Source organism: Callospermophilus lateralis, chromosome 15, assembly GCF_048772815.1.
Source record: "Callospermophilus lateralis isolate mCalLat2 chromosome 15, mCalLat2.hap1, whole genome shotgun sequence".
Classification (NCBI taxonomy): domain Eukaryota; kingdom Metazoa; phylum Chordata; class Mammalia; order Rodentia; family Sciuridae; genus Callospermophilus; species Callospermophilus lateralis.
The window spans coordinates 67,240,914-67,256,640 of NC_135319.1; the positions used below are offsets into that span (position 1 = coordinate 67,240,914).

At 44.3% G+C, this 15,727-nt stretch overlaps 1 protein-coding gene across 1 annotated transcript; it reads right to left on the minus strand.

Annotated features, from left to right (window-relative positions):
- Positions 1 to 290: 290 nt before the first annotated feature.
- On the minus strand, positions 291 to 10,288 carry LOC143381394 (acyl-CoA desaturase 1-like). The gene is made up of 6 exons (XM_076834996.1): positions 10,085 to 10,288; positions 9,288 to 9,570; positions 6,323 to 6,453; positions 4,498 to 4,703; positions 2,823 to 3,055; positions 291 to 582 (listed from the first exon to the last, which is right to left on the minus strand). The coding sequence occupies exons 1-6, from the start codon at positions 10,106 to 10,108 to the stop codon at positions 383 to 385; spliced, it is 1,077 nt and encodes a 358-aa protein (XP_076691111.1). The 5' UTR covers positions 10,109 to 10,288; the 3' UTR covers positions 291 to 382.
- Positions 10,289 to 15,727: the final 5,439 nt, after the last annotated feature.

A 15,727-nucleotide genomic window follows, 5' to 3' on the forward strand; every position in this document is an offset into this window, starting at 1 on the left:
CCTTAAAGTTCAGGAGAGATCAAGCATGAGAGTATCTGAAGTAAATCCTTTGCTTTTAAGCTCTTGGAAGATTGCTAGGCTTTTACATTGGACACCGACCTGCGGCTGACCAGATGCTTGCCTGGGAGGCAATAGGGAGAAGAGAAAGGAAGATGATAGGAACCAAGCAAAGAAAAGGACAATGGAAATAAAGACAGAGAAGAAATGAATATTGTTTTAGCATCAGAGAAGGGAGTTGTTGCCCTTCAGTACTTGTCATTTACTGAACCAGAATGTGTTAAGGTCATCATCTTTAGCATCCAGGTAGCATTACTCAGTAGTTAATTAACAGAACATTAAACCTCTACTGGATTTTGGAACAGGACCCTGGGCAACCTCAAACTCAGCCGCTCTTATAGCTTCCATCTCCAGTTCTTTTAATCCTGGCCAAGACAGTGGCCTTCGATACTTTCTTCCGGTCATAAGCCAGGCCGAGGACAGCCATGCAATCAATGAAGAACGTGGTAAAGTTGATGTGCCAGCGGTACTCACTGGCAGAGTAGTCATAGGGGAAGGTGTGGTGGTAGTTGTGGAAACCCTCGCCTGGAACAAACCAAGGAAAGAAGTTATGAATCTCGGTGGAATTCTGTTTCCCTCATCTTGGCAACCTCTTACCCAGCAGGGCATTAAAAACCTCAGAGAAAGCTGCTGTTGCTGAGTGAATAAATGAACCCTGTGTCTTCTACTTAAAACAAATAGATGCCCTCAGAGTCATCATAAGCAAAGAACCAAGAGGATCTGATCACCCATGTCTATCTGGGAGCCTTTGTGATAAGGAGTTTCTGTTGGAGAATAAGAAACTAATACTGTTGAGAAAGGATTTTATACTAGAAAATACCATAGTTCCACTAAATACTGTCCTACAACCCCACAGGCACTTTGCCTCTGTACAAGTGTTGAGGTGAGGAGAGGAGAGTCCAGAGGAAGAAATTGTAGCAGTGCTGCTAACAAGGTGAGTAAGCATCTTTCCCCACTGCACTGGTGCCCATTCAAGGATGGGAAATTCCAATAGAATGGGTGGCAACAGCCATTTCCCACATCAACCACACTCTTACTTAGAAATCATATTTTGGATGTTTGGAAATGCCACAGCCATCCTATCACTACAAAGAGAAAATGAGGCTCAACCAGAGGCCAGAATTTCCACAACCACGGATGGTTCACAGTACGCTGATCTGGATCCTAATCCTGAGTTTTGACCCTGGGGTGAAAAAACAGAACCACTCTGAAAATATTTTAGAGATTTCCTGTAAGCTGAGATCCTGAGAAATCCTTGCTAGAAAAAAAGAAAGAAAGAAATCCTGGATTCAGGACCATTTCGCTATTGGGTAAAAAAACAATTCTGGAGGGACTCTTTTTTGTCTAAGTCAATTCCAATACTAATAACACTGACCCTTATCAGAGTTGGAAAAAAGAGAGGTCCTTTATTTATTAGTTAGTATAAAAAAATAGATAGAATAGCAATGATATGAACAACTAGCAAGTGAAGGAAATTCTACCAAGTCAATTACTCCATCCAGGGCATCTCAAATTATGCACTATCTTTGTACACACATTGACCACCCAGTGAACTGGGAAGCAGGAGTGCAGAGTGGGGCACAGGGAACACCAAGACTCGGGGTGCTGATAGAGGATTGCTAACTTCCACAGATGGGTTCAGAGCAAGACCTCAATAAGCCCAAAGGTATCAGATTTAAAAGGGGATAGACATACAGATAGAGAAGGGAGAGGAGAGTCAATGGGACACAACAGGGACAGTAAGAGATAGCCGAAGACTCTAGGGGAAAGTCACCTTTATCAGAGAAAAGATGAACATGTGACCATGGGGAAAGCAATTCCAGAAGCAAAGAGATTAGAATGGCAGGAAACAGAGCTGGAAGAGAGCAAAAGGTAAGGTGAGGAGGCCAAAAGAGCAGGTTTGGAGTTCCATTTACAATATGGGACACATCTCAATCTAGGTTCTTAAATTTCTATGATTTGTACATCATAGGTCATTTATTTCAAATATGGTGTCTGCACCAGGAAAACTAACTTGAGGCCTTGGTCAAAGTCTATATGCACTTGGAATGAAGGACAGGAAAAGGTAGAGTCTGATGGTGGAACTGTCAAACTCTCTGCTTTCCTGGAGGATTCCCCCATCACTATGGGAAAAGGGAGTTCCTAGCACTGTAAGAACAGAAGCCAGAAAAATGAAGGACATAAGGAGCGAGGGTGGCATGTGGGAGCATGGGCCACCAAGAGATGCACTGATTCCCCTCATGTTGACATCAACAAATAATAAGGTATGGCCCACACTTGAAAGGTAGGACACATCCAAGTACAATGGAGAGAGAAAAATATTCTGTGGCATAAAATTTTTGAATTGAATTATAATTGTTCTACATTTTATACAGCATCTTTAAATATAAGACACTGGGCTTCTAAGTCATGCAGATGTCTCTAATTTTCTCTTTATGCATTCTCTGCCTCAAGACTACAAACCTGTAAAAGATGACTAGAAGAAAAAAGTCAATGGGGCTCAATGTAGGTAGGATTTAGAGATTGTTTTACAACTTAAAATTAAAAGCAGCATTATTTTTCACCCTTTCCATTTTACATAAGAGTTGTTGCCACACTCCCAAAGGGATTTCACAGTGTCTTGCCCCTAGAACTATACTGAAAAAAAAAAAAAAAGAGCTACAAAGTGGTCATAAAAATAGGTCATTTGGGTTCCTCCAGCTCCTAGCCAAATATCCTGATCAGGAAACCACTAGATGTGGTCATGCTATTGTCTTATGACTTACCCACAGCTCCCACGGAAACCAGGATATTCTCCCGGGAGTTGATATTCTTGTCATAGGGGCGGTATCCATAGAGGTGGGCAGCACTGTTCACCAGCCAGGTGGCATTAAGCACTATGGTATATCGCAGTAAAGAGGCGACGTACAAGCTGTGTGCAAAAGTTTCACCCCAACAAAACCAGGGCACCAGTGTGGGCAGTATGAAGCACATCAACAGAACAGCGGACTTGTAGTACCTACATTGAGAGATCCCACAGTGAGTCAGTGGAGGGCTGTCATGCCTAAGTGGATTGTCCACTTTCACTGGACTGGGCTGTTTTTCTTCCTACTCTGTGAATTCAGAGTGTCAGAAAAGAGCAGGAGGGAATAGGGTGGAAGAACTTTTTAATGCATGTTATCCCAGTCTCTAGAGGAGGCAACAATGTGTTTAATGACTTTCCTAAGAAGGCCCCACTGGTAACCAGTGGAACAAATATGGAAACACCTTAATCCTGACTTGAAGTCCATTGTTCTTTTTCAGGAGACCATAAGGCCATGTTGGTTAAACAGATGAGCATCAAATCTCAAACTCATCAGCTAGTTCTGCAGCCTGGGCTGCTGTCCATCTGCCTTCAGGAGCCTTCCTTTTGTCACAGTGTCATGCTTCCATTCTAGCTACTCCCTGTTCCCTGAAATTCTTTGCTCTACTTGTCTCTCAGAAGGCTCACTGAATATCCTTGGTCACCTGCAGGTCTCTGTCCTTTCAGAGGCCCTGTTCCATACTCTTCACTCCTGTGAAAGCCAGGCGATTGGCATTTTAAGGGAATGGATTGCCTACCTCCCTTCAGCAGTCACGTCTTTCACTTGTATGTCACTGTCATTCCTTGCCTCCAACTCCTTTCCATTGCTGCCACTGCTTCCCTAGCATGGATCCTTGCTACTGTCTAACCTGTGTCCCTGCCTCTTGTCTCTCTGGCTCAATGGTAACTTTCACCTGTCCTGAGAGCAGCTTCTCTGAAGCATGCCCTTTAATGTGCCACATGACTGCAAAGGAGATGATTAGAGGTTCCCTGTTGTCCACTGAATAAAATCCTAAATCCACACTAGAATTGTGCAGGAACTACATGAGTCTCTGTAGTCCTTTTACCTGCCCCACCCTACACTTCAAGAAGAAGGACATCCTTCATGGAACATGCTTGAGGATTCTATGCCTCATTCTGTTCTTTCTGTTTACATTATCACTGATCACTCATACTTGTGAAGATCTCTCATAACCACTGAGATAATCTCTGCCCCCACTGAGCAATCTCCCTCCCTTTGCACCTCTCATAGTGCAGACAATATTCTACCCTATATTGTGGTTATTTGGGTAGTAGGCTTAGCCCTTCAACCCCAAGAGGATACAAACTCCTTGAAGGAAAGAACTTAACAACATTAATTTTTGTGTCCATAACTATCCCAGGTCAGTGAGCATTTGCTGCAATTTAACGGGTTTCATTAAGATAGCTCAGAGAAAGGAACAGAGCCATAAACTGACTGAGGACCTCTGGCATGTTAAATACTGGATTTTAAACGAGTTTGAATTTATAAACCCAGTTCATCCTCAGCTTTTATTTTCTAAGACCTAAGGTAAAAGGTGGAGTCCTTAAGATTCAGGTGCCCAGGGCCACATCCCTAGTCCCGTCTTCCCTTTACTCACCTCCTCTGGAACATCACCAGCTTCTCAGCTTTTAGATCAGACAGGTCCAGGGTCGCCCCCTTCTCTTTGACAGCTGGGTGTTTGCGCACCAGCAGCCAACCCACGTGAGAGAAGAAGAAGCCGCGGCGAGAGTTGTGAGGGTCGGCATGTGTTTCTGAGAACTTGTGGTGGGCGCGGTGATCTCGGGCCCATTCATAAACATCATTCTGGAGGGACAGAGAAGAGGAATGCAGGCCTGAGGAGGGATGCCCTCATGGGAAAAATGCCATTCTTAAATGTATGTAAAGGGTCTATGGCTTTTGGCATGACCTCACACAGTCTGGCTCCAGAGGAGGCATAGAGGGGCCTGCCCTCTTTTGCACACTTGCCCTGAAGATCAGATGGAAAAGCGACTTACAGTATAGACCCAGGAATAGAACTGCCGCTTCCTGCAAGTTACAGGATGGGAAGAATGCAGGTAAACCACCATGCTCAAATAATTTCACTAGGAGAGGACAGGGCAATTCTTGTAGCAAGGGAATGAGGCAGGTGGCTTCAGACCCTGGGGTGCTGGCTTATGGGGAAAACTGCAAGGAGTTCTATCTTGATGTGTTTGCAAGTGACAGCTTCAAGGGCAGCATGTAACTCATGACCATGACTGCATCTCCAAAGGACTTCTGGGCTTGTCTGGGGCTTTTTCCATTCCTTCAAAAAATGTTCCAATGTGTTTCTTCTTTCTCTTTGGCCCACAGAGACAACATCAGGAACCTTGAAGGTATAACTTTCTAGGACCAGAGATGATTATGTGGTTCCATACCTCAGATATTGCCAAGAAAAACAGGACTAATTTGTTTTTCTTTTTTTTTTTTTTTTTTAAGAGAGAGGGAGAGAGGGAGAGAGAGAGAGAATTTTAATATTTATATTTTAGTATTTGGCGGACACAACATCTTTGTCTGTATGTGGTGCTGAGGATCGAACCCGGGCCGCACGCATGCCAGGCGAGCGCGCTACCGCTTGAGCCACATCCCCAGCTCCAATTTGTTTTTTCTTCTCCTCTTAAGCCCAATACCACGAGTTATCCTGTGCCCATTGCTATAATGTACCAGCTGTAAGAGTCCTCTACCCCAATTCCCTTCATTCTATTTCTGATATTAAATTTGGGCCAAAACTATCCTCAATAGCTGACTTAGCTACCATAGAAATGTGATCATGGTCATGAGGTACATACTGCCCTTGGGTGACAAGGTTGGTTCATCCACCCTCTAAGTGACTCATATTCCTCATCTGTAAAAGGGAGCTAAATAATAGCACCTATCTCCTAAGATGTATCAGGACTTAATGAGTTCATCTATGTGAAGTGCATAGCATAGTCCCCAGCACACAATGCTATAGAAATGTGATCTTATTACCCACGACAACAAAGTTCCTGAGTCTCTTAGACATCATTCTCAAAAAAAAAAAAAAAAAAAAAAAAAAATGGTGGTGTTTGAAGATCGTCTCCCTAAACCAAGAGTATCCCCCATTCCCAGTGTCTGCCCAGGAAACCAGGTTCAATGTGTGGCTATGTGATGTGGCCCCTTATGATAAAGGACCACAATAGATGAACACACTGGTATCAAAAACAATCCTGTACCTCCAGAGCTTTGCCTATTTACCCCTACTTCCCTTCCTAGTGAAGTATTCTGAAGCATTCCATGTTTGAGCGTACACTTTAGGTGACCCGTGGAAACTGGAAAGGTCAGTGATGGTCCTGCTGAGGCTTCTCTCAGGGCATTGAGACCCTCCATTCCACCCTAGGTCATCAACAAGGTAGAGATACAAAAGCCGAGCAGCACCCGCTTCTCACCTGGAACGCCATGGTGTTGGCAATGATCAGGAAGAGCCGCAGGGGCAGCCGCGCTTTGTAAGTTCGGTGGCTCCACAGGCGATGAGCTCCGGCTGTGATGCCCAGGCCACTGATTAAATAGTACACATAGGCTACCAGGACAAGATGATAGGGGAGTCACCAACAGGAAAGTTCCATAGGGAAAGCATATCAAAGTAACTCTCCTTATACCACTCATGTGCTCTTTGGGCTTTGGGTGAGTATCCGCCTTACCTGAACCATAGGGCTGCCTTGGCATCCAAGGCCTGTGCCTTTTACTACTTGAAAAGTGACCACCACCTCCTAGCCTCTCCACCTACGAACGGAGACAAGTCAAGGATTCTCAGGAACTAAGGAGGCAGGATGGCAAGATAGGAATAAAAATCTCACAACTGTGCCACTGTCATTGTTAAAGGTGGGGGTATTATCCAAGGTCTTGTCCGGTTTGACATTCAGCTTACCTTCTCGAAGATAATCAAATTATTCCTACAGAGCTCAGAACCCTATATACAAGGATTTAATGAAGATAGCCACAGCAATCTGGGCACTGCTCAACTGGTCATAGTGGACACTAGGGGTAGCAATGTACCAGCTGGTGAAAAACTGTTTAAGTATTGTACCAGGCAGTGCAACACTATCAGGGTAAGTCAGTCCTGCACACAGTCGTGTGTGCAGTGGCTCAAGCTTTATCACAGGTAGTCGTTAGTAACAACACACATTGCAGGTAAAGAAATAGATGCTTTATAGGGTGCCTGTTTATTGAGCACTGTCTTGCCTCTGCTTCCTCTAGTTCTACAGGCTCACCAGGCACCAGATACAATCTCTAAAGGGCAAGTAGGCAGGTGTACCTATATCTTCCTGTTTAGTAGCTTTAAGAGGCAGGGACTCAGACCTTGGGAGAAACTGTTAACAATGTTTCATTCCTAGGAGCCCATGGAAAGGATAATCCTAAAGAGCCACAGAATTTAGCTGGTTGAAAATGGTATATATGGTAACAAATTATCCTGTGTTCTACAGCCAGAGATAAAGAGTTTCCTAAACAGCTCCTTTCTCTCCCCTCCCTTCCCTCCTGTACCCTATCCTTTTCCTCCCACAGGGTTCGCAGGAGAGTCAAAGAGATAGTGACTGTACCAAGGAATGTACTGGCCACATTCTCTCTGAGCTGGACTGGAGGCTCCAGCTGATATTTGGCCTCTGGCCATGTGGTAACTGAGATCTGATATGCATCACCCATACCTAGAAAAACCACAGTGAGCCAGGGTCCTGCAATCACCAGAAGGAAAGAAAGGGCTTTAGACAAAGCAGAAACACTCAGCTGAGAGGCCAGGAAGTATCATCATGGTGCATATGACCCTGGCTCATCGGCTCCTAAAGCATATGCCATCCCATCATAAGGGGAACTGGATCAGAATCCAGGCACTCTGGTGCCTGTTCTATGCATACTTGTCAGACTCTCAAGAAGGCTCAGTCAGTTAGATTCACTCTGACTTCCCCAGAGGACTGTTAGTGTCCACATTGATGGTTAAGCAACATCTCACAGCTTTGCCCTTTGGCCCTCAGCATTGCCACAGACATCTCCTTAACCCTGCCCTAAGTGCTGTTCCAGAGTCTACAGACACAGAAGTCTCTTGAAATAGCTGACTGAGGAGAAATGATGCAATGACACACAATGTCCTACTGCAATAGGACCTTTTCAATCCTATAAATGTAGTGTTGTTGCCACTTAGTATCAGGTGATCCTGAGAAAGGGAATCTTCTCAGTTTCATTTCCATATGGCACCTAGAGCATTCTCCAAGACAAAGTTTAACTACCAAGACCAGATATAGCCACCTATAAGACCTAAGAGGCCTGGTGGGGACAGGCTAACACATGGCCAATCAGCCCTTCTACACCACTACCCTTCAAGAAAGTTGTTAAAAGTTCCTCATACCTCTTTGTTCTGAAAAATTCTGGTTGTCTCCTGGAGAGGGTGTCCTGGCTTCCTACTTCTCAGAGAGCAGCAATTGGGCCTGTGGGTCTCTAGATCTCCCTGCTCCCCCTTCCCTACTCGGGCTTTAGGGGCAGAGGTCAATCTGTCTGCAAAGCACATGCATGGGTCCAGGGGCTATCAGTCTCCAGCCATGGATCTCCAAAAATGCTAAGCTATGGGCAGGTCAGGGGAGAACTGGCAACCTCTCTCTCATTACAGCAGCCTAAGGACTAGGGAGGAGCAGGTGGCGTTAGAAGTTGTTAGGTCCTGGGCACTTCTTAGTCTCAGGAGAGAAGAGCAGGAAATGGCAGAGTGGGGAATGGAACAGGAAGCATTTCTGCCACATTATTTCATTCTAAGCACATATTGATGACTGGCATAAGCTGTATCCAGACCTACCTGGAGTGACAGAGCAACACATCTGTGCAGCCTGGGTCATGGCCTTGTTATTTCCCCTCTATGACAAACCAGCCTGATCTGGTCTGGGGTCAGGACAAAATCTTATTGATTTTGTTCTTCCTTATTTTCTTCCTTTTTGCATGATCTCTCCTCATCAGCTTTCCTTTCCTACAACCCTGACTGTACTTGGTGTGCAGTTCAGGAACTCTGGTCTAGCCCCAGGTTCTCAGTTACCCAGGCAGGCAGGACAGGGACAGGGAGCCAACTGACTCAAACAGAAAAGTTTTTTGGGGGGACAGCTGCTTCTGTGCCACACACATATCTATACTTCAAAGCCCCCTGCCCATGGTCTCAGTGCTTGCTCCTCAGCACCCATGTTAAGGGACCCTGTAGAACCTACCTTTCTGCACCCCAATCTCACTAGGCTCTATTCCCAGGGCAGTCAGTCTCTCAGGCAACCAAAGACACGCGGCAGGCAAAACCTGAGGAGAGGAGCCTCTGCTCTGTGGAAGATCCCACCTTATTAAATATCAGTGAGAAACCTGGGGTACTGGTTCAGAATAAAGGAACCTGCTTACCCCAGATCCAAGTGTAGAACTTGCAGGTTGGAACCAGTATGACCCCATACAGGGCTCCCAGGTGCAGCAGGCCCATGAGGATGATGTTTCTCCAGACATACTCAAGCTTGGGTGTGGGACCCTCAGCATCCTGATAGCTGTGATCATATATATCATCTTTCATTTCAGGGCGGATGTCTTCTGCTGAGTAAAGGGACATCTTCTCCAATTTCTGTTCTCCATCATGGAGACCCTCATTTGAAGGTGCTCTGATGGTGGTGGTGGTCACATAGGAGCTGGAGATCTGAAAAGAGAAGTGGAGAGTCAAGAGAACGCAGAGGCTGGGGCAGTAAAGGACACTTGCTCTCTAATGCAGCTGGGGGTGGGGGGTGGTGTGCAGTAGAGGCACAGACCCTGCCTCAGAACATAGGCTATGTGATGGTGGTAGGTATCTAGAGATGGAATAGGGGACGGTTTCCAGAAATTGCAGATGAATTGGGAGTTAAATCATAAGGTGAAGGAGCAGAGGAGAGAGGAGGGTAAACAGCTCGCATCCCTAGCAACACGCAAAGGAAACCCCATGTATGCAGGGAGTCTGAGCAGGCCCAAAGTTTTCCTGACTTTAAAGCTCAAGAACCAAGAGTCAGGAAATAAATCCTCCAGAATGCAACACACACCCCACCCCCAACCGAGGGCAGCAGAAAAGATGGCCCTTTCCTCACAGAAGCTCTTAATTGTCTCCCCCACTAACCAGTCGCCTACAAGCCCCATTCGCGCCGGCTACGCAGCGGGACGCAGGCCACTTCTGGGACGCTCACCTCCTGCAGCATGTGGGCAGGCATCTGGCTCTCGTGGGCTGGGATCGCCCTCCCAGGGCTGAGGCTGCGGAGCAAATTTGGCGCAGCTGAGACAGAGGATGGACTTCGGCTCAGGGGTCCGCTAGTGCGGGGCGTCGGTGGAGCTGCGCTCGGAACACCTCTCTGCTGCGGCACGCGGATGGCTGTGCAGGCCCTACCCGCGGTGCGCGGATCTCTCTAGGCTCGGAATTTAAAGGGAAGAGTTAGCCTGGGGCGACCGTTTCCTCAAAACTCTTTGATCTGCTGCCAAAAGGGACAAAGTGAGCAGAGCTGCCTGGCCGAGACAGCCCCGCGTGGAAATAAGGGCGGGAGAGGGGAGGGGACAGAAAGTCGAGTAGCTCAGCCACCGGAGACACAGCGTGGGGATGCAGCCGACGCCAACACCACGCCGCCCCAGCCCCAGCCTCTGTGAAATGCTAATGAGACTCCTGTAAACTCTGGCCAGTCATTGGCCAAAGGGAATTTGGTGCCACCTCGTCCAGCCGTTGCCATTGGCTGGACGCAATCTGCTGTTCCCTTTGCTGCCAGCTCCTCGCTCCCTTCCCCTCCTTTTCTCCGTCTCCACTTTTCTTCTCTCAGTTCTTGGGGTTCTGTCCCACACCCCGCGATTTCGGATGCACCTGGGAGATTTCTCTCTGAAGGAAGGGGAGGAGTTTGTTCGGCACTGGGGGGTGGGTTACAAGTCTTGTACTGGTCCTCTGCTCACAACAAATGGTTGGCACTGCTGAAATTGCACTGGGAATAGTGGGGGGAGCCACGGTGGCGCCCAACACTCACAATTTCTTTCTGTCTTCCCTTTCCCCCAGACGCATAGGAGGGGCTACCCCGGAGTAGCCCAGAGAGGTCTGGTGCAGTCCGCCTCCTAAACTGGGAGCTCGGACTTGAAGCTCTGCTCAGTCCCCAAGCTCTGGGATGCTAACCCGAGACCGCCCGGAACTCTGGCCACACGTGCAAACTCGCACGGATCTGTGTGCCTACAAGGCAATACCCCGCGCAATCACTGGGCACATTCTGCAGGGAACGTCCACCGCCAGACAACAGTGGACAATCCAGTCCCTATGTCCACACCTCCAAAAATGCGTGCGGGATGGTTTGGATATTCTTCTGATTGTCAGGTTGGAATTTTTGAGTCTTCTACAAGGAAAAAGGCAGGAAACACAGACAGGTGTTTGCGCTCAGCAGTAAGGCAAAGAACTAGAGGGTTCAAGGAGTTCATGGAGAGGAGGAAATTCAAGTGGGGTCCTTGACTTACTAGTTGGAAAAGAATTTCAGCCCGTGCTAGTTAGAAACAGAAAGATTTATTTAAGGAACTAGAAACACATTCAAGAGAGACAGTAGGTTATCTCAAATGAGAGATGCCCTTTGGAGTAAAGCAAGGAATACACACTCAAGGGAAAATGTGGGGTATCTTCAGAGTGGAGATACTTTTATGTTTCTCAGGTTCTTCTTTTAAAGGATATTTGTGAAGGGTGGTCATGGAAAGATCTGTGAGGATGACAGCAATCTGGTGATCACAAGAATGTTTATAATCTTTCTTGGTATCTTTAGGCTGTTGTAATCTTCATTATCTTATCAGTAGCTAACCATTGGAAAGTATATTACAGGTTTCTTAAATTATAAAATACATTTCTCCCTCTCTCCCTCCCTCTCCCTCCCAAACCCCCGCCCCTCAGTACTGGGAGACCTGGGGGTGCTTTACCACTGAACTACATCCCCAGTCTTTTTTATTTTGAGACAGCTCTCATAAAGTTGTTTAGGGACTCACTAAGTTGCTGAAGCTAGCTTTGAACCTGTGATCTTCCTGCTTTAGCCTCCCAAGTTGCTGGATTCCAGGTGTGTGCCACTTTGGTGGCACATTTTATGTTAGAGGAGAAAAGAGGAGGCCTGCCAAGACAATGCAGAACAGGAGTCCTGTATTTTTCTCCAAAACCAGGCTTTTGCCCTGTGAGAAAGCTCTGGAAGAACAGAAAAGGTCTGAGTTAGGGAGAATGAGTTTTAGGAAAGAAGGCAACGCCCATTTTGACATTGATAACCAAGACAGAATGGTTACAGGTTTGACCTGTGTATCACGTGTCTGTGACTTTGGATCCTCAGGAGCTCACCTCTGCCCACAAAATAAGGTTTCATGCTAGTAATAAAGTTATGGGGGAAGGATGAGAGTTGGAATAAGGAAAAATTATGTCACTATCAAGTTAGAATTTACAATCATGATTTGTTTACAATAGAATTTATGACTCACTTGATTAGAGCTTTACTATAGAAGTGAAAGCACAGAATATGCTCTGGAGATGGAGGTTGGTGCTATAAATATTCCTGTATAAAAAGGGTACATGATACTGTGGCAGTAAATTTTTATTTTGATTCTTCAACTCAAGAAAACAACAACAACAATAAAAAAGCTATCTTCGGTATATAAGTTGTCAATGGCAAGAATTAATAGAAATCATTCCCCTCAGGCCTTCTCAAGTCTGATACTGTAGGCAATGAATTGTTCCCATGCATTTCAGGATTGGAAGTGTAAATCTATGCCTGGAAAACATTTTCTAGTTCACTACCATTAATCTGGTGTTGTGACACTTAAGCAGAAAGTATTGAGGTCCTCTTACCCCACATAGCACATGATCCAGGGACACTACTGACCCAGAGGAATAGTTCAATGATGTTTTGTGTTTTCCTCAGCCACACTTGAGGAAAGGTAACATGAACTTGAATAGAACATAATTTAGCATTAAATGATGTGTCTGTTTCAGCATCCATTCCATTCTGCTTTATTAACATGAAAAATTTAGAGGCGCTTCCACTGGAGAAAAAAAAAGCTACTTCTGATTAATCATTTGAGAATATTTTCTTTTTTCATTTCATTTCTATTTTTATATTTATTTATTTTTATGTGGTGCTGAGGTTCAAACTCAGTGCCTCACGTGTACAAGGCAGGTGCTCTACCACTGAGCTACAGCCCTCATTTCTTTTCTTTTTTTCTCATAGGGCTGCAGATCAAACCCAGGGCCTCAAGCATGTTAGGCTGTCATCCACCAGTGAGCCACTTCCACCCTCAAGTTTTCTTTTTTTTTTTAAATAATATTTATTTATTTATTTATTTTTTAAAGTTTTCAGTGGACACAACATCTTTGTTTGTATGTGGTGCTGAGGATCGAACCTGGGCCGCAGGCATGCCAGGCGAGCACACTACCACTTGAGCCACATCCCCAGCCCTTTCCCCAAAATGTTTTCATTCGATTTTTCTAACTGGGTTTGTTTCCCTTTCCAGCAGAGATCACCACCATTCCCAAGGCTCTGGTGGGCTGTACCTCTCAAGTGACAATGGTCAAACCAGCACTCTGACTTGGATTCTAACTTTGTTTCTGATCTGGGGACCCTCCTTCAGCAAAAAGAACAAACAAATTGCCCCCAAAATTATGATAGCTAAAAGTTAAGAGCTTCTATGTAAAGAAGTCTATAGACTGACAAACATAATTAAAGCTCAAAATGATCAAAGAGGCAGAAGACCTGAATAGGCACTTCATAAGGGAAGAAATATGGGTGGTATACAACCACTTAGCAAATGTTGAACTTGAATAATTCTTTTTTAAAAATTTCAATGATAAGTGATTTATCACAAAGACATGACAATATTCAATATTGTAGAAGTTGAAACAAGGATTCTTTAAAATGCTGGTTGCAGGGACTGGGGCTATAGATCAGTGGCAGAGCGCTTGCCTAGCATGTGTGAGGCACTGAGTTCAATCCTTCGCACCACATAAAAAAATAAATAAAATGAAGGCATGATGTCCATCTACAACTACAAAAAAAATTTTTTAAATGATGGTAGCAGCCCAAATTGATTCACAAACATATTTGTCACAATATTATTTATGATATTAAATAATAATGTAATAAAGCATAATATAAATAATAAACAAAAATGATAGATTAGGATTTAGCTATACCATATATTGCAATATATATTGAATATGTGTATATATCTACATAAAATATATTTTATGTAATAATATACACCAATAACAATATTTTTCAATGGGCTGAGGGTGTAGATCAGTGATAGAGTGCTTGTGTAGCATGCAGGAGGCCCTGGTTTTGATCATTAGCACTACAAAAAAGAATATTGTTTAAGAAGCATTTCTAATGACATTAGAATATGCTCATGTTATAATGTTCACATATAACTATGTAAAAATATATTTATTTTTGTCGTGATCTCAACAATGTATAACATTATAATAGAAGGAAAAAAGTATCAAGCTGAGATACTGATTCTGAAATTTAATGAGATGCCAGGTAACCTTAGGCAATTCACTTTATTCAGTGAGTTTCAATTCTCTCATCTGTAAACAAGAACACTAATATTTGTTCAGGAAGCTGTTGCCAATATTCACTGAGGTATTAAGTTTGTTAGTCCTGTATTGGACACATAATAAGTTGCAAATGTTATTATTTCATTTTTATTCAGACTTCTTCATTTTTGTAAGCAAAGTGTTTATGATTGTACCCTGAATGTTTTTTGCAGCCTTAATTCCCACTTCCCTCTTAGTATAACTTGTACCTTCATCAAGCTACACTTGCACAGATTTCTACACTTGATCTTAGCCCCAAGTTCAAGAAGCAATAACTCCTACTGGTTTCTAAGCATACTTTTAAACTTTTCTCTAAAGTTTTCTTCCACTCTCTCTCACTATCAAAATGTTACTCAGAATCCAGCAGTTCCACTCCTAAGTATATACTCAAGAGAAAGGAAAACAAATGTAGACACACACACACACACACACACACACACGCACAAAAAAACAAAAAAAAAGAAAGAGAGAGAGAAGAATAAAAAACTTATATTTTTTCACAGCAGCCCAAAGGGAAGACAGTGGAGACATCTATGCACTAATGGGTAAATTAGAAGAGGTGTATCCACATAATGGAATATTATTTAGCACTAAAATGAAGTACTAGCATATGCTACAACATACATGAACCTTGAAAACAGAATGCTATATGAAAGAAGCCAGTTGCAAGGGACCATATAGTACATGATTCTTTTTATATGAAAAGTCTAGAATAAGCACATTTATAGAGACAGAAACCAGATTAATGGTTGTCCAGGGCTTGGATGGAATTAGTGGTGGTGGTGGTGGTGGTGATGGTGAAATGAGAGCTAAAGAATGGAGTAATAAAAGAGTTTAAAATTGTGATCAATCTTGAAACTATGCTAAAAGCCATTAAATTGTGTGATTTAAATGGATAAATTGTATAGTAGAGAAATTACTTCAAAATACATTGTAGCTACTGTCAAATCAACCACTGCAGATCCTGAGATTGTCAGCTTGCTCAAGTAAACAAGTACTCTGAGATTTGTAGTTATGCAACCAGCCCCACCATCTGTCCATCCACACCACACGTGTCATTGTGGAATGGGGACAGGAGGTCAGAACTACAGCAACTGCCTTCATAACCCCAGGCCTCCTGGGCTTTCCCATGGCAAAGGACAATGTGGGAAGGAACATTGGAAGCCACTCCTCTTGTCCCAGTGTTGATCCCAGCTTGTTCTCTGGGCCCATGGAAAGGGGCAGGCCCTCCTGGGATGTGGGCTCAGTTAGT